At 42.4% G+C, this 19,513-nt stretch overlaps 1 protein-coding gene across 2 annotated transcripts in view; it reads left to right on the top strand.

Moving 5' to 3' along the window:
* The first annotated feature begins 5,090 nt into the window (after positions 1-5,090).
* The window catches only part of LOC135109007 (mitochondrial proton/calcium exchanger protein-like), a 61,996-nt gene continuing 47,573 nt past the window's right edge, over positions 5,091-19,513 (top strand). For both annotated transcript variants that reach the window (XM_064019984.1, XM_064019983.1), the window contains exons 1-2: positions 5,091-5,231; positions 16,384-16,979. In XM_064019984.1, coding sequence (XP_063876054.1) covers positions 5,171-5,231; positions 16,384-16,979 — 657 coding nt within the window. In that variant the 5' untranslated portion in view covers positions 5,091-5,170. The remainder of the gene's footprint in view (positions 5,232-16,383; positions 16,980-19,513) is intronic.

The raw sequence follows: 19,513 nt of genomic DNA, 5'->3' as shown, positions 1-19,513 counted from the left end.
GCGTTTATGTGCGCAATGACTTAATCTCCTCTCGTGCCCACGCTCTTGAATCTTCAGAGTTTTCCACCATCTGGCTACGACTACAGAGTCACTCTCAAACTAAATTTATCTGTGCTGTATACCTCTCACCTAACTCCTCTGACTATAAGAAATTCTTTGACTACTTAACTTCCAAAGTGGAGCACATTTTGATCCTCTTCCCTTTTGCAGGGATCTCCATTCTTGGAGACTTCAATGTTCACCACCAGCTTTGGCTTTCCTCTCCCTTCACTGACCATCCTGGTGAACTAGCCTTCAACTTTGCTATCCTCCACGACCTAGAGCAATTGGTGCAACACCCTACTCGTATTCCTGACCGTCTTGGAGATACGCCCAACATTCTTGACCTCTAATCCTTCTGCTTATGCTGTCACCCTTTCTTCTCCGTTGGGCTCCTCCGATCACAATCTCATATCTTTATCTTGTCCTATCGCTCCAATCCCTCCTCAGGATCCCCCTAAGCGAAGGTGCCTCTGGCGTTTTGCCTCTACTAGTTGGGGGGACCTGAGGAGGTATTTTGCTGATTTTCCTTGGAATGACTACTGCTTCCGTGTCAGAGACCCGTCTTTGTGTGCTGAGCGCATAACAGAGGTGATAGTGTCTGGCATGGAGGCGTACATTCCTCACTCTTTTTGTCGACCTAAACCTTCTAAACCTTGGTTTAACACAGCTTGTTCTCGTGCTATACATGATAGAGAGGTGGCCTACAAAAGGTACTTAAGCCTTCCATCACCAGAATCTCATGCACTTTATATTTCTGCCCGGAGCCATGCCAAGTCTGTTCTCTAACTAGCCAAAAACTCCTTCATTAACAGAAAGTATCAAAACCTTTCAAGATCTAACTCCCCTCGTGACTTCTGGCATCTAGCCAAAAATATCTCCAATAACTTTGCTTCTTCTTCTTTCCCTCCTTTATTTCAACCAGATGGCACCACTGCTATCACATCTATTTCTAAAGCTGAACTCTTCGCTCAAACCTTTGCTAAAAACTCTACCTTGGACGATTCTGGTTTTGTTCCTCCCTCTCCTCCACCCTCTGACTACTTCATGCCACCTATTAAAATTCTTCGCAATGATGTTTTCCATGCCCTCGCTGGCCTAAACCCTCGGAAGGTTTGTAGACCTGATGGGGTCCCTCCTATTGTTCTCCGAAACTGCGCCTCCGTGCTTGCACCTTGCCTAGTCAAACTCTTTCAGCTCTGTCTGTCAACATCTACCTTTCCTTCTTGCTGGAAGTTTGCCTACATTCAGCCTGTTCCTATAAAAGGTGACCGTTCTAATCCCTCAAACTACCGTCCTATTGCTTTAATTTCCTGCCTATCTAAAGTTTTTTAATCTATCCTCAACAGGAAGATTCTTAAACATCTATCACTTCACAACCTTCTATCTGATCGCCAGTATAGGTTTCGTCAAGGCCGCTCTACTGGTGATCTTCTGGCTTTCCTTACTGAGTCTTGGTCATCCTCTTTTAGAGACTTTGGTGAAACTTTTGCTGTTGCCTTGGACATATCAAAAGCCTTTGATAGAGTCTGACAGAAAGCTTTGATTTCCAAACTACCCTCCTACAGCTTCTATCCTTCTCTCTGTAACTTCATCTCAAGTTTCCTTTCTGACCGTTCTATTGCTGCTGTGGTAGACGGTCACTGTTCTTCTCCTAAATCTATTAACCGTGGTGTTCCTCAGGGTTCTGTCCTGTAACCCACTCTCTTCTTATTATTCATTAATGATCTTCTAAACCAGACTTCTTGTCCTATCCACTCCTACGCTGATGATACCACCCTGCACTTTTCCACGTCTTTTCATAGACGTCCAACCCTTCAGGAGGTAAACATTTCACGTAGGGAAGCCACAGAACGCTTGACTTCTGATCTTTCTAAAATTTCTGATTGGGGCAGAGCAAACTTGGTATTGTTCAATGCCTCAAAAACTCAATTCCTCCATCTATCAACTCGACACAACCTTCCAGACAACTATCCCCTCTTCTTCAATAACACTCAGCTGTCTCCCTCTTCTACGCTGAACATCCTCGATCTGTCCTCTACTTATAATCTGAACTGGAAACTTCACATCTCATCTCTAGCTAAAACAGCTTCTATGAAGTTAGGTGTTCTGAGACGTCTACGCCAGTTTTTCTCACCCCCCCAGCTGCTAACTCTGTACAAGGGCCTTATCCGTCCATGTATGGAGTATGCTTCACATGTTGGGGGGGTTCCACTCATACTGCTCTTCTAGACAGGGTGGAATCAAAAGCTTTTCGTCTCATCAACTCTCCTCTAACTGACTGTCTTCACCCTCTCACCGCCGCAGTGTTGCATATCTAGCTGTCTTTTACCGCTATTTTCATGCTAACTGCTCTTCTGATCTTGCTAACTGCATGCCTCCCCTCCTCCTGCGGCCTCGCTGCACAAGACTCTTCTTTCTTTCTCCCCCATTCTGTCCACCTCTCTAACGCAAGAGTTAACCAGTATTCTCAATCATTCATCCCTTTCTCTGGTAAACTCTGGAACTCCCTGCCTGCTTCTGTATTTCCACCCTCCTATGACTTGAATTCCTTCAAGAGGGAGGTTTCAAGACACTTATTCATCAATTTTTGACCACTGCTATGATCCTCTTATGGGACTGCCATGTCAGTGGCCATTTCTTTTTTTTGGGGGGGGGATTTTTTTTTTTTTTTTGCCCGTGGCCAGTGTCCCTCCTACATAAAAAAAAAAAATATATATATATATATATATATATATATATATATATATATATATATATATATATATATATATATATATATATATATATATATATATATATATATATATATCACCACTGAATAATTATTCAGAACAAAAATCTTATTCATTTTAATGTTGTCTTACAGAAAGAAAGACACACACACACACACACACACACACACACACACACACACACACACACACACACACACATTACGTTTAATACATTAGATTACATGGTGTGAATTGTCACAAATCGCTCTGTTACGTGTGTGTGTGTATGTGTGTGTGTGTGTGTGTGTGTGTGACCAATCACAGGAAGGTGCGGGTGGAGCCTATTTGGGAGTATCGCCAGCTTAGGTGACAACAGGTAGAGTTTCTTTCTGCATTGTGCGTCAGTCTGGCCAAAAGACATCAAGCTCTTGATTTGTCTGATCCTCTAGGTCACCCCTTTTATTAAGCGTGATACTCGCGTTTCAGCAGCCTCTATTTTACTCGTGTGTGGAAATCAATGCCCAACATTCCGAGCTAGATTGTGCTGTATGACTTTACCTGATGTTTCTTTTTCTTTTATTTATTTATTTATTTATTTATTTAGTTTTCAGGATAGGATAGAGTATGGCTACATTACTTGCATATTTGCTTATTCTTCTTACAAGCTCATCTTCCCTCAATCCTTGATCATGAAATGCGACTCCTAGATATGGCCTGCCTTGTTTCATTTCCACTTTTTATAGCTTTGCTGGCGTGTCTTCTCATTACCACCGTCGTATCAGTCTTTATTGATCCAGTTTCGTTCATTGTTGGTTCATGATAGAAATATTTAAATGGGTAAATAGAATAACAAATGTATAAGTGATGTTCTCATAGTAAGCAGTTGGCTGACTCAACGGATATGAGCGAGACGAGAGGTCAGCTTCATGGAAGAGATTGGTAGGAACAATAGGTTCAGCAGTCATGTGGGCAGTGCTACCACGCTATAGGGAGTTTCAAGAGAAGGTTAGATGACTGTATGGATGGGGAAGACAGGTGGTAATAGGAAGGGTGGCAAAGGAGAACGTTCATTGGAGCTGCCCAGTGTAGACCTTTTCCAGCCTCCTTTCTTATGTTCTTATGTTCTTATATACCATCGGTGTAGCCCTTCTGTTAAGGTTTTCAAATGTATTGTCATTACTGCTGCATCGTCTGCTTATACAAAGAAAGTGTGACTGATCATTACTGTTATTGCGTAACGATTAGCTTTTCTAGCCCAGCCCACTTCAAGAAATAGCCCAAACTGTAGATTCTGAAAATAATCCGACCGAGATGAAAATGCAAATCCTGAGATAATCCAGACTTAGCAAGTCTTCTTTTGTTATTATAAAAAAAAAAAGTATGTCTTAGTTTGAAAAGGGAATGGCATTTTTTTATTATTATTACGTAACTGTTAGGTTTTCTAGCCCAACCCAGCAGTTCCAGAAATAGCCCAAACTGCAGATTCTGAAATCGCCAAAATAAACTAAACTGCAAATCCAGAGATGATTCAGACAGATCCTGGAACAGCCTTGACCGTAGATCCATAAAGACCACAAATTGTTGGCATAGGTAGAGAAAAGAGAGACTGATTTGTGTATTTTCCAGACGACGAAACTAAAAAACTTATTTTGATATAAAAATGTATCTGAAAAGTGGTAAAGGGTGATAGGAAAGCGTCAAAAAAAAATTTTCTATTTATATCCATCTACTTATAACAAAACCTCCAACTATTTTCCTTCCTTATCTAAAATTCTTTTGAACTCCCTACCTTCCTTGTTAGAAGTAGCCCAAATCTACCCACGAAAATAGCCGGTTTCAGTCAATCTCTGTATAAGTAGCCCAAAATAGCCTCATCCTCGTAAGAAATAGTCCAAATAGCCCAATATTACCCATTAGAAGTAGCCCAAATTAGAGTCATATTATTACTTACTATAGTCCCGAAAAAAAATAAAGACAGCTAAAAAGAGGATATATAAGGTCACATATATTACTTCATTCTTTACACCTCCAAGTTATTGCCTTTGTTGGTAACGTTTAGCTGTACATATTCAGTAAAGATGTTTAGTATTATTACTTTCAAAGGAACTTCAAAGTTTTCAGTAGCTCTCTCTCTCTCTCTCTCTCTCTCTCTCTCTCTCTCTCTCTCTCTCTCTCTCTCTCTCTCTCTCTCTCTCTCTCTCTCCGGAACAAAAAAAATAGCAATATAGATTTTTCTTTTATAAATATATTGTAATTCTCTCTCTCTCTCTCTCTCTCTCTCTCTCTCTCTCTCTCTCTCTCTCTCTCTCTCTCTCTCTCTCCCCCTATCAGAAAAAGACCATCTGGCAACTCTTAAGATAGGTCAGTTCCCAATTCTCGGTTCTCAGTGATGTGTGAACCTTGGTGAAGTGAGGATGTGTGCCGCCTCCTGCATGTCGGTGGCCCTCCAGGGTGCCACTAGACCCTCCAGATACGGTAAGCAGCGAGTCTTGAACATCACAGTGGCCACGGCAAGGACGTGTGAAAGGGTGGAGTGGGCTGGAGGGCCTGCAGTGGTGGTGTTTGGGCGGTGTTCTGGTGATCAGCTGTGATGCAATCTTGTCCGCCAGCCTCGTGTTATTTTTTTATCAGTGGAATATTTTTGTTTTGTTTTATGTATTTATTTATTTATTTTTTATTATATTTTACCTGTTTTGTGGTGTTTGTTGAGGCGTGGGCCTGTCTTGTTATGGCGGCTCTCTTAGTTGACCTCTGGTTATGTCACCTTGTTGTTCACTCGTATCTTTTTTTTAAATATTATTATTATTTGTTTATTTTTTTCTGTATACTTTTATTGTTTGTGTCTGCTTCCTGTGGTGGTTGTTGAGAGGGACATGCGAGTCTTTTTTTTGTTCGTGTGTGTGTGGCAAGTTGTTAGGTGACGTTAGAGTAGGATAGGTTTGGTCAGAGGGCAGGTGCGCCTCGTCTTCACCTGTCTTGTGGTCTGTTCATGTTTATTAACAAGTACGCCCGATTTTTATCTATTTATTTATTGTTTTTTTTTTCATGTTGGATTGTCGGGTCATGTTGAATTAGATAAGGTCATTCTTGCATTTTGCAACATCCATCTTGGTATTACTACACACATTCACCTGTCACAAGGCAAAAAAAAGAAAAAAAACAGTTCCCAGTGAAGTACTTGTGTCACATATAACAGCGGTGTTTCTTTACCGCCGCAAACTGTGCTTCCTGAGATATTAATTTTTGTCAATCTTACCATTAAGCTTGGTTAGGTTTGATTAGGTTAGGTTTGGTTAGGTTTAGTTAGGTTTGGTTTGGTTAAGTTTAGTTAGGTTAAGCTAAGTTAGGTTTAGTTTGTTAGGTTTAATTAGTGTTGTTTTTTTTATGAATTTCTGCTTCTTTACATGTGTGTATGTGTGTGTGTGTGTGTTGGGTGGGGAGGTATATAAGAAAAAATTATTTGCGACAGAAACGGTTACTAGATTCATTCAAAGCACATAAAGAATCTACCAGAAAATGTAGTTTAGCCCAAAATTATTAGACAGGTGAAAAAAATTTAAATTCACCTTCATTTGTGTGTGTGTGTGTGTGTGTGTGTGTGTGTGTGTGTGTGTGTGTGTGTGTGGCTTTTTGTTGTTTATTGAGAAGTGCACCCATCTTTCAGTACCAATTAGTAAATCTGCCAATCTGCAGGTAGCCCAAAATACTGCCTCCCTTGCCTCCCCCCCTCCTCCAAAACACCCTCCAGAAATAGCTTAAGTCTACCTATCTATCTTTAATCAGAAATAGCCCAACATTGCAAACAGCTGTCATAAATAGCCCAAATCTGATCTTGTTTTGTTGCCTGTTAGATTCTTAGGTCATGTTAAGATTCTTAGGTCATGTCAGGTCAGAAGTATTGCATCTTGTCTTGACCTGCTGTGTTCTTGTTGGGGAATCACCCGTGGCACTAGAGGTGTGGTGCCGCGGCCTCCAGTGCCCTGAAGGTGGTGGCAGCAGGCAGGTCAGCTGGTCAGGTAGTGACGAGTCGTCCTGGTGCACGGGAGAAGATTCTGGTGTTTGAGTGTCTTGTGGCAGTAAATTTATGTATGTGTACTTGTCTGACATTGTCAGATGAAATTACTAAGTTCTGGTAGATTTTGATGTGCTTCCAATGAATCTAGTAACCATATCTGCTGCATTTTTTTTTTCTTTCTTTCTTTCTTTCTTTCTCCAGCACGCACACACACACACACACACACACACACACACACACACACACACACACACACACACACCAATGATCTGTGACAAAAACAAGCAGAGATTCATCCAAAAAACACCAAAATCTACCAGAAAAATGTAGTTTTCTCTTTACACATGACACTGAAAAAACAGAGCTTAACTAAACCTAAGCTAAGCTAACTAAGGCTAACCTAACCTAACCTAACCTAACCTAACCTAACCTAACTAAAACTAACAACCAAAACCAACTAACTCTAACCTAACTGAACCTAACCTACCTTAATAAATTTGATAAAGATAACTGTTTGTGGCAGTAAAGATACACACCACTGTGTTATATGTGACACAAATACTTCGCTGAGACCAATGTTTTATTTGCTGTGAGACAGGTGCACTTATATATATAGGCCAGGCTGTGGTCTTGGGAACCACTTAGGTCTGTGTAGGTGGAGTGTAGGAGTGGTGGCAGGGGCAGACACTGTAGCAGCGAGAGGTGTCTGTCAGTCCCAGCGTGTGCGAGTGGGCACTGAGGCGGATGTGTCCTGTCCTGAGTCTGGTGCCATGGTGTCAGGGACGGTTGAGGAGCGGGTGCACTAGTGGCGTGGGTGTGGTGCATCCAGGTGTGGTGTGCTGCTGGCCATCTGTCAGATGTCTCTTCCAGTGTTGTGGCCTGTGGGTGATTTGCAGTTGTGTGATTGGTACACCAGATTGTTGTAATTGACTCTAGAGTGGTTTGTCAAATTACCGGCCAAAGAAGTTGCAGCGTGTTTACTGTGTCATGAATGGAGGCACAAGACTGATGAAGGGTGCATCTTCCTTAGAGAGAATCACACCAGTACTCTTACATCTTCACTGGTTACTAATCAATATTTGTATTTTGGCATATCAAGCATGGAGGTTTGGAGAATCTAAGATACCAGAGGGACCACTTAGAGCTTTTTGTGGCTACTATCATAACACTGCCACACAGTGAGGACCAGCACAGACTGTTGGAAGTGCGTGGCAACTGTCCCGTGTGTTAGAACCTTTGCGGGGTGTGTGCCAAGGCTCTCTGATAGATTACCTACTTCAATCAGACTGTGAATCTTGAGGTATTCAAGAAGAGACTGAATCCACGTCTCTGATGACACGCACGACTTGCATATTTGTTTGTGTCATGTTGTTTACATCCTGGGTACAGGGTGTTGTTTGGCAGGATGTTCAAACTTTATGTTCATGGCAATAAATCATCCACTACTCACTGACATCAACAGTTACTCTTCATAAGCATCGTCAAGGAAAAGCTTGAGGAAACATTTTCGTTGGAGGCCGTGCCAAGTGCTGCTGCTGCCGTGTGGTGACCTCACAGTGCCCGTTCACGCTAACATTCGTTGACAAGTATGCTGCTTTTACTGCCTCATTTCTTGGGTCAGGTCAGGTTGGGTCAGACATTCTTGTATCACCCTTTAATGTGTTTCATGGCCTGTTGCTGTTTATTGACAAGCACACTGGTTTTATTGCAGTGTGTCTTAGGTCAGGTCAGGTCAGATATTCTTGTCTCATATCTTGTTACTCATCTTGCATGCCAGTCAGAGTGTGTGTGTTCTCGGATTGCTAAGTCCAACGTGTCGTAGCATTCTGAAAACACAAGTGTCTTTACCTCACTCTTGAAGGACTTGTTGCTCTGGATCCTCCTTGTGTCTCCCTTTATCAAGTGAGAAGTAAGAGAGGCGAGGAAGACCAGCCTGTAAAATTGTGCTTCTTCTGTCTTGTCTTGATCACATCTACATAGCAGGCTGGCGGTCCCACACAGAGTAACCCAGACAAAGCACCACACACGTCATTCATGCTCTTGCTGCATTGGCCCCTGGTGGAAAGGGACAGTCTTGTGAACCAGCCTACTACACCCTAGGAGATTACTGTAGGCAATGCACATCTGTCCACACACTTCCACATGTTATAGTGGACACATATTATAGTTGACACTAATGTATTAAGTCCCTTGTCTCTAACATGGTCTTGTTCTTTGCATTTTGGACACATGTGGAGCTCCTATAATTATACCAGAAATTACTCGTCAATAAGTTTGCTGCTAGTGGAGGACAAACTTTCCACCTAAGTGTTTGCAGACAGGATTGATGCAACACTCAGTTTTAATTAGCCCAGAGAGAGCAGCATTCCAGAGTGGCTATTTAGCAACTCACCACACTCATGTCAATCAAATGTCATGGGATATCAAGCAGAGCACACAGAACCACTGTGTACAGCTTTCATGGAGTCTGAAAAGCCACCAGCTCAGTAGAAGCCTCACCAGGAAAGTGACACTCCTGACTGCCACACAGAAGAGGCAAGGAGAGCCAAACACTCACTCTTCTTTTCCACCGACTCCAGCACCAGTGAAGTGTCTGAGTGGGAGAAAATGTTACATGAAATGTGAACTGTATGAGAGAGAAAGAGAGAGAGTGTAAGGGAGAAAACATTGTAGAATTCAACAGATGGTCCTAGAGATGCCATCACAAAGAAGATAAGAAAATAAGGGAAGCTGCAGGAAACCACCAGGCCTACACGTGGCAGTCCCAGCATGAAACACACCTCTGTTTCTGCCCGTCATCCCCATCAATAAATGTTCCTAATCTTCTTTTAACCCTTTCAGTCCTGGTAACCTCTTGGAAATGATTAAAACAGAGCTTTGTAAATCAAGTCAATAAAACTAGAGATTTTTAAGGTGAATATTTTACAAGGCTCAATTTGTAACAATTTGATTTCAGGAGAGCAACCAAGAAACTCCATGAATTCACTAGAAATCAGATTATAGAAAGACTACTGGATTCAAAGGGTTAAAGCTCCCCAATGACTCAGCACTAACAACGTGATTACGGAGTCCGTTCCATTTTTCCATTCACCTGTTGCTATTCAAGAACCAACCCAAGGTGAAGGGCCCACATCTACACCCTTGTTGACTGGGACAGGGCAGGGCAGGTTGGCTCCCTCCACTCTGCACCTCCCCTGGAACACACCCTCTTCACACTGGCCAAAAATGTTACTGGGAAATATCTGGACTGACCAATGGAGAGTTGTTACTGATGGGGAATGTTGTGGATTAGGAGACAATAAGGTTTTTTTTTTTTTTTTTTTTTTTATGTAGGAGGGACACTGGCCAAGGGCAACAAAAATACAATAAAAAAAAAAAAAGCCAACTGAGATGCCAGTCCCATAAAAGGGTCCAAAGCGGTAGTCAAAAATTGAAGAATAAGTGTCTTGAAACCTCCCGCTTGTAGGAATTCAAGTCATAGGAAGCTGGAAATACAGAAGCAAGCAGAGAGTTCCAGAGTTTACCAGAGAAAGGGATGAATGATTGAGAATACTGGTTAACTCTTGCATTGGAGGGGTGGACAGAATAGGGGTGAGAGAAAGAAGAAAGTCTTGTGCAGCAAGACCATGGGAGGAGGGGAGGCATGCAGTTAGCAAGATCAGAAAAGCAGTTAGCATGAAAAATAGTGATAGAAGACCGCTAGAGATGCAACATTACAGCAATGAGAGAGAAGCTGAAGACTGTTAGTGAGGATATCAGACAACAATCAAAGGAGAAATTACCAAGAGCAAGAAGTGTCATGTGCCAGGCAGAAAACAGATACACGGCTAGAAAAACATAATAACAGCAACAACAGCAGCAGCAACAACCACACAGGGACTATAAGAGAAGTGGCAGTCAGTGGCAAAAAATTAAAGTCATAACAATTTGCTGTTCATTGTGTAGTTTGTCTGCCATTCAAGACAGAGATCATGTGGAAAAACTTAATTAATTCTGTGGAGCTTAAGACTGATAAAAAGACTATAAAAAGCTGATTGAAATATCCCAGAAATAGCAAAGAAAAACAGTACACGTGTAGTTTGGTGCCCTTTGTTGCCTTTGCTTCCTTGAACTAGCATTCCTTCACCACCTTCCCTTCCTCATGTACTCCCCTCCTCCTCCTCCTCCTCCTCCTCCTCCTCCTCCTCCTCCTCCTCCTCCTCCTCCTCCTCCTCCTCCTCCTCCTTCTTCTTCTCTTCTCCCTTGGTGTATTCAAATCCTAGCCTGCTTGATTTTATAGTTTTTACTTTTTATACTTTTAAATTTGAAGTCTACCTTATTTTTGTTGATTTTAGCCTTGATTTTTAATGGTCTGCACTAACAGTTTTATGCAATTTTGTAATCCGGTGCTGTTTATCCTTAGTTGTTGTGGTGCCGTGCAGGAAATCACTTCACTTCACTTCTTCCTTCAGCTGCTTACCTTCCCTCCCTCTTCTCTCTCCTCTGTAATATTCAATTTTTTTCTTCCCTTCATCTCCCTTCCCTACCTCTTCTCCCTCCTCCCCAGTACCATCATATTCTCTTCCTTCACCTCCATTCTATCCCTCTTCTCTCTCCTCCCCAGTACCATTAGATTCTCTTCTTCCCTTCACCTCCTTTCCCTCTCTCTTCTCCCACCATCTTCCTTGCACCGCTAACCCTCAAAATCCAGTGGTTTCTTGGGACATATTGAGCTAGTCCATTTTAACTTGATCATACTAAACTGTACTTTTTAGCTGGAGGGTTTTGCTAGACACAACACACAGCTCACTGGTTTCAAGACGGCACCCATGAAACTTTGTAACATCATTTGATATCTGCGTCGAGAAGAGTACCACCACGAGGGGGTGAAATTGAGGCCTGTATTCAGAAACGCTTTGCTCTCTCACCACAACTATTTTCAAAGGCCACGGAAATGATTAGCCAGGCTTTCAGGATTGTTTCTCCTATCAGTAATGCAGAAATCTTGTTAATCCATCACAAAAACTGTAAAAATGTGTGACTTCAACTAGAGGGTTTTGAAATAGTGGAGGTGCAGGGCAGAAATGTTTCAGAATACAGACCTAAGGGTGAAGGCTGATATACACACATCTCTCATTAACATTCTCTTTGACAAGGGGGATGTAGGCAAAATTCTTAGGATCAGCAACCAGGGTAGAACAAGAAATAATGGGTTCAAGCTTGAAAAATTAGGTTTAGGAAGGAGATAGGAAAAAATTGGTTCTCAAATAGAGTGGTAGATGAGTGGAACGGACTCAGTAATCATGTTGTTAGTGCTAGGACACTAGAGAGCTTTAAGAGAAGATTAGACAAGTTTATGGAAGGGGATAATAGATGGAAATAGGTAGGTATATTTCATACAGGGACTGCCACGTGTAAGCCTGGTCACTTCTTGCAGCTTCCCTTATTTCTTATGTTCTTATGTTCTAATACATAACTCAGGTAAGCACAGGTGACAGTTATTGCTCCAGACACAGAGATTGATAGAATACACTTGGAGGTGCAGGGCAGAAATGTTTCAGAATACAGACTTAAGGGTGAAGGCTGATATACACACATCTCTCATTAACATTCTCTTTAATACATAACTCAGGTAAGCACAGGTGACAGTTATTGCTCCAGACACAGAGAGATTGATAAGAATACACTTGGTCATCTTTATCATTTTATTTAAAGGTCTTTGTTTTCCCTTTTGTTTGGGGAGATGGGGGGTTGTATGGTGTAACTCTCCCACTATTTTGTTATGGAGAACCTCCTATGTCCTCCTCCATGCAGATATTGCTCCAGACACAGAGAGATTGATAAAATACACCTGGCCATCATTATCATTTTATTTAAAGGTCTTTGTTTTCCCTTTCTTTTGAGGGTGGTGGTTGGGGTTGTATGGTGTAACTCTCCCACTGTTTTGCTACGGAGAATCTGTGATGTGCTTCCTCCTCGTGTTCTGCTTGCACCACCTCCAGGTCTCTTCGTGCTTCCCACTGGTCTAATTCCTGCTGATTTTAACTCCAGTGCTCTTAGTTTATATCTGTGTTCCCTCTGTATGTAGCACCTCACTCTGTGCCTCCTTAGAACACTCACCGCAAGGTACACAAGATGGCAGAAGTAACTGTATATTGAAGCCAGTACAATGAACTATATGCAGTTTTTTTGTTTATCTTATTTTTATTGACCTATTTATTTTCATTCTCTCTCTGTGTTAGCCATCCTCCTCCTGCTCCTCCTCTTGTCCTCCTCCATGCACTGTCTCCTAGTCTAATTCCAACTGCCTGCTAGTCTAACACCATCGTAGTCCACACCTTAGCACTCACCACACCACACACCAGAAATAATCACGATACATTGACTGTGGGATGGAGTAAGGTGGTCCATGAGACTCACCCTCTCCACCGGGGGTTGACAGGGCTAAGAGCGTGAGTGATGCCTGTATCAGTGTGCGGTGCTTTGTCTCACCCTCTCCATGTGGTGTTGTTGGCACTTTATAGATAGATAGATAGCTACTTTGTTTTAACTGATGAGGCAAAGAGTGTGAGTGTGTGGTGTGGCAGTTTATAGATAGATAAATAGCTCCATTATTTTAACAGATGAGGCTAAGAGTGTGAGTGATGTGTGTATGAGTGTGTGGTGCTTTGTCTCAGCCTCTCCATGTGATACTGTTAGCAGTTTATAGATAGATAGGTAGGAACATCAGCAGTGTATCCGTGTGTATTCTCCCCGTGTGGCGGATGGCAGGACACGGGCTTAGCAATGTACACGGGGGACTGGGAGAATACAGCAAGTCACTTATCTCCAGTGTGTGGCCAGATAAACCAGGTGAGAGATAAGCCGGCCGGCCAACTGTGTGAACCATTTGTGGGTGATGCAGCGCCCACCTTGTGTTGTCTTCACTGGCATGGTGACTTGGATTATTTACACTCCTCTCACAGCCTTATGTCAACTTTTGTACACTTCTTGGGCTCTCTCTCTCTCTCTCTCTCTCTCTCTCTCTCTCTCTCTCTCTCTCTCTCTCTCTCTCTCTCTCTCTCTCTCTCTCTCTCTCTCTCTCTCTCTCTCTCTCTCTCTCTCTCTCTCTCTCTCTCTCTCAAACCCTATCTTTTTTTCTTCTCTTTTACAAGTATACAGTATCTAATCTCTCTCCTTATTATAATTTAACTCTCTCTCTCTCTCTCTCTCTCTCTCTCTCTCTCTCTCTCTCTCTCTCTCTCTCTCTCTCTCTCTCTCTCTCTCTCTCTCTCTCTCTCTCTCTCTCTCTCTCTCTCTCTCTCTCTCTCTCTCTCTCTCTCTCTCTCTCAGGAACAAGTAGCCCCTCTTGACAAGGGTGTGGTAAATCAGTGTGGTTGATAGTGTGTGTGTGTGTGTGTGTGTGTGTGTGTGTGTGTGTGTGTGTGTGTGTGTGTGTGGCAAGGGTGCAGGGGGGAAGGTCAGAGTGAATATAGACAATAGTGTTTTTTATTTATCTTTTATTTATTATTTATTTGATTTTTTAAATTTTTTTATTTATTTTGATTATTTTATTTGTGTGTTTATTGTTGATCTTTATTTTTCTTTATTTTGCTTTCATTTATTTGTTTATTGTTCTTTCATTTTATTTATTTATTTATTTTATTTCTTATTTTACTCATTTTATTTATTTATTTATTCTTCTATTGTTTATTTTCATTATTTATTTCATATTTTTTTTTTTTTTCATTTTTTATTTACTTATTTGAGGGAATGGGATGGTCAGAGTCTGCAAGATTAGCAATAAATGGAGACCTTTCTGTCTTGGTCATCTCCTTGGGAGCCTCCAGGAAATAACCATCTCTAAACACACAAATCCTCTCTTTTCTTCCCTATTTTTTATTTATTTATTTATTTATTTTATTTTATTTTATTTTATTTTATTTTATTACTTTTTCCTCCTATGTAAGAGTTTATTGTTCTTTTCATTTTGCAAAGTGAACTGAATATGTGAGAGAACTAACTAATGCCATCTATCTCTATATATAGAAGGCCAGCAATCCCACACAGGTAGGCTGAGGCACAGCACCACACCCTCATACACACCTCACTAACACCCTCAGCCCTGTCGGCCCCTGGTGGGAAGGGACAGTCTGGTGGACAGCCCCTCTACACCCCAGGAGCTTAGGGATATGTAGTGCTGACTTAACACAATAGTTGGACACCAGTTTTGTAGCAGTGGATGACCTTGGCTGTGATGCAGGGAGGTCCCAATGATACAAGCAGTTTGGTTCCATTTGAATTGCTCACGTGGTCAATTCTCTTATAATGAAAGACACGACTGATGGGGAAAAAGGGGTTTGGGTTCCGTGACCCTTGTCAAAAGTAAGGTTTCAAGCCAAAATGTTTGATACCAAATGCAACAAATGTGTACATTACACAGTACCAAATGCAACAAACGTGTCTGCACTACAGAACTGTCACTAAAGCAACCAGAAAGAGAAAACAGCACACAAAGAGCATAATTTCATATTAATTAAACATGTAAAATGTTCATAACACTCACCAGTGTTATGAACATTTTACTTAATGTTTCAGGGGAGGATAACTCACTCACCACTCCTGTGCTGCTTAACAATTTCTGCCTTCTCTGTGGGTGTTATTGATACTCTAGCTCGCTCAGCCTTGCTGCTGTGACTCACACCAGGACTCATTGGCCGCTTGGGAGGCATGGCTTGCTTGAGAAGCAAAATAAGGCCACGTGGTCACTCACACACACACACAACACCACACCAAAGACGGCGAATGAAAGAACACGCCAGCAGTAACACTGTAACACATCCAAGCGCTGATCAGTCACATACAGCACTGTACACTGTACATGTACTGTATTGCAAATATGCTTGCAAGCAAAATGATGGCAGAGTACAAGTATAATAACGAGCATTGAGGCTTTAAAGGAGGGAGTCCGAGAAACACTGAGTTCACTTTAAAAGAGAACTGGTGGGAGAATGAATGGTAGGGAGGGGTGCACAGTTGTCTTGGCACATTTGACTCATTGCACTTCACCACACAGCCTGGATGTGTTAGCGGGAGGCTGCAGGAAGGCGTGCATTTTAAACTTTGTAATTTTACTCACCTCAGACTGAAGCTTGTATTGTTGTGGTTGTATGAAGAAAATAGTCCTTAATTTACCTATCTTGTATAACGGATGCTCATATAATAGGACCTCCCTGCAGTGAAGTCAGTAGATGTGTTTATCTCACTGAGTGCAGGAGTTGCTCAGCCACAGTTCTGATCTGCTGGTTCAGCCTGGACAAGAAACTAGTAAATGTTATTCTGTCCACTGGTAAACTCTGGAACTCTCTTCTTGAGTTTGCATTCTTACCATCCTTTTACTTGAGCTGTGTTGAGAAGGAAGTACCAAGACACCTCCAGGACTAAATTGATCCAGCTGATTGGAATTCTGTTCACTGTGCTGGAGAGGGACAGTTATACAGGCTCTCCTGTAATCCTTGCCCAACATCTTTAGCACAGAGGGAAAGATTTGGGCTTGCAATAACTTTTATTTGTGTGAATAGCATGATGCAGTTCGTTCCTGAGAGAGCAGACCATGCCTTGAGTGTAATGCCTTGTGTTTGTTTGTGTTTACAGGAGTGCGCGGCCTATGTGCGTACAGCCTGGAGGTGGCTGCACTGAGGCGGTCATGGCACAGCGCCAGCAGTGTGGTGCTGTGCCAGTCTGTCACCAGTGTATGCGGCGGAGGCTGGATCACAAGGGGGCCAGGCCAGCATCACGGCCACTGCCACGCTGTGTCCCCGGCCCTGCGAGTGTCGTACACCACCGTCTATGTCCCCACGTACCGGAGCTTCCACACCTCGGTCAGGCTGTGGGAGAAGGAGTTATCCCCACAGGTGGCCTCCAGCACCGCTTCACAGAAGACAGTTCCACCACCTCAAAGTGAAAGGAACTCGAGTGCAAAAGTCAAAGAGAAGGAAACCCTCAAACCTTCCTCACAGGTGGAAGTTACTGTGAAGGATCTCAAAGAAAAGGCCAAAGCTGCTGGCTCCCCGATAGTTCAGGACAAAAAGTTAGTGAGACCAAGAAAATCATTAGGTGAGAGAATAAAAGATGAAATATTACATTACTACCATGGATTCAGGTTACTCTTCATTGACACCAAGATCTGCTGCAAGTACGTGTGGCGCATCGTCAACGGCGAAACCCTGTCCAGGAGGGAACACCGCCAGGTACAGTTGTGGCCTTGCTTTGTCTGCAGACTACACACATTCAGAATGTACTCAGTATTCAGTAACTGTTCTTGTAGTACTATTAACAATGGTCTTCCTCAGGGTTCTGTCCTTGTCACCCACCCTCTACTATTCATCAATGATCTAAACCAAACTCTCTCCATCCTGTACCAGTGATACCACTCCACCTCACATCACCTTTTCCCAGATGTACAGCCCTTCTGGAACTGACTTCTGATCTTTTTACAATTTTTGATTGGTGCACAGCAAACTCAGTAAAAAGAAAAAAAGAAAAAAGAAAAAGCTGACTGAGGTGCCAGTTCCTACAGGAAAGGGCCAGAAGGATTATCCAAAATTGAAATGTCTTGAAACCACCTCCTTGAAAGAATCCAGGTCATAGGAAGGAGAAAATAGAGAAGCAGGAAGGGAGTTTCAGATTGTACCAGTGAAAGAGATAGAAGATTGAGAATGCTGGTTAACTGTTGTATTCGGAACATGCACAGAATAGGGGCGAGGGAAAGTAGAAAGTCAAGTCTTGTATAGCAAGGCTGCAGGAGATTACAATTCACCTGTAGCTGTAATCAGTTGTTTACTCATTGATACTCAGTGCCTCCCAGCTGACCCATGCCTCCGGTCTCCTGGTGGCTTTGCTTCTCCCCAGACACTCATCCTTGCACTTGGCTCTCCTGCATCATCACAGTACACTAGTGTTGTGAAAACTACCTATATTTTGTGCTGCCCTGTCTAACAGTCTGGATTAGCACACCTAAAATGAAGAAGCACTGTGTTGCTCCCTGTACTTTGCTTCTTTCTGCTCCAGTGTTCTGTCTTGATCACCATGCACTGATGTTATGAAGACCTGTGTCTTGTGCCGTCACATCCAACAGTCTGGGACCTGAAGCATCATGGATGTACTTCGAGGCCACAGAATGCCTCACTTCTGATCTCTTTAAAATTTCTGACTGGGAAGAACAAACTTAGTGTTGTTCAATGCCTCAAAAACTCAATTCCTCCATCTTTTAACTTAGTAGAACCTTCCAGATAACTATCCCCTCTTCAGTGACACTCCACTGTCCCCCCTCTTCTACACTGAATGTCTTTGGTTTGTCCTTTACTTACAATCAAAACTGGAAACTTCACATTTAATTTCTAGGTAAAGACAACCCCTATGAAGTTAGTTGTTCTGAGTTGTCTCCACCAGTTTTTCTCTGTAAGGTGGAGACAGGTGATTTATTGTCATGATCCCTAACAGCACCAGCCTAAGATAGATGCTGAGGCAAAGTTTTCTCAGCATGATGGCAGTGGCTGGTGTGTACTGTAGGTCTGTGGTTTGTTCAGGTGATTCACACTGGGTAACATTTGCTAGTTAGTGCCAGACCAACTCAGTGTCCCAGCTTGATAAACTCAGCTGTCTCTTCTGCCATCACAAATTGAGTGGTACATGAATGAAATAGACTCAGTAATCAGGGTGTTAGTGCTGAGTCATTAGGGAGCTTTAAAAGGTGAGACAAATTTATGAGTGAAGATGATAGATGGAAGTAGGTAGGTACATTTCATGCGAGGACTGCCAGATGTAGATCTGACAGCTTCTTGCAGCTTCCCTTGTTATATTAGACTCTTATGTTCACCACTCATTCCACTGGTTCAGGAGCAAAGTCTGACAGTGCAATGCTAAGTGTATTTTTTACCTGCAGTGTGAGAGTTTGCATTAATGGTGTGTGTGTGTGTGTGTTGGAGCACCAGTAGCACAGCAGAGTGTGGTGAGGCCATAGGATGCTGCAGGATGGGAAGTGTGCCACAGTTAGAGACTGTGGACCATATTCTCAAACACTTCTACACTGCACCCCAACTACATTCAAAAGGCTCTAGTTAAAGCTATATGGGTTAAAGCTATATGGATTTGGATTTCGACATCATTAATGGGAGAAACATTCTTGACAACCCTGCGCATCATCTCTGTGGCCTTTGAAACAGTCGTGGTGAGGGAGCAAACCGTTTCTGAATACTGGCCTGTGTGTGTGGCAAACACTCGGCCACAACAGAAAATATTGGTAAGCTAAGTCTGGCTTGCTTCAAGTAGGAAGTATTTGCTTGAAGCTTCATGTGCATTAGAGAAAAGAGCTTGGTTAAAAGAGAGAGAAAGAGAAACAGGGGGGGAGGGAATGGAAGTATCTGCATTTGATTTCAAGTATTACAGTTCCTAATAATTGTGGCACCACTGTGAATTAGTGGCCATTAAATTTGCTTGGGTTAGATAAAAATTGCATTATTTCTTTTTTGAGGATCAGTATTTCAGAATGAATGAATAACAAACAGACATTTTATATGCGCAATAAAAAGGGATTAATGGCAGCTTTAGATATTCTCTCTCTCTCTCTCTCTCTCTCTCTCTCTCTCTCTCTCTCTCTCTCTCTCTCTCTCTCTCTCTCTCTCTCTCTCTCTCTCTCTCTCTCTCTTTTGTGTCTACCATCCACTCAGTTACGCCTCTGCATTCATACACACCCCCCAGACCACCTCCTCGCACCTCCCATTAG

This window comes from Scylla paramamosain, chromosome 18 (genome assembly GCF_035594125.1).
Source record: "Scylla paramamosain isolate STU-SP2022 chromosome 18, ASM3559412v1, whole genome shotgun sequence".
NCBI classification, from domain to species: domain Eukaryota; kingdom Metazoa; phylum Arthropoda; class Malacostraca; order Decapoda; family Portunidae; genus Scylla; species Scylla paramamosain.
Note: the sequence above shows the minus strand (reverse complement) of the source record. Positions and strands in the feature narration are given on the sequence as shown.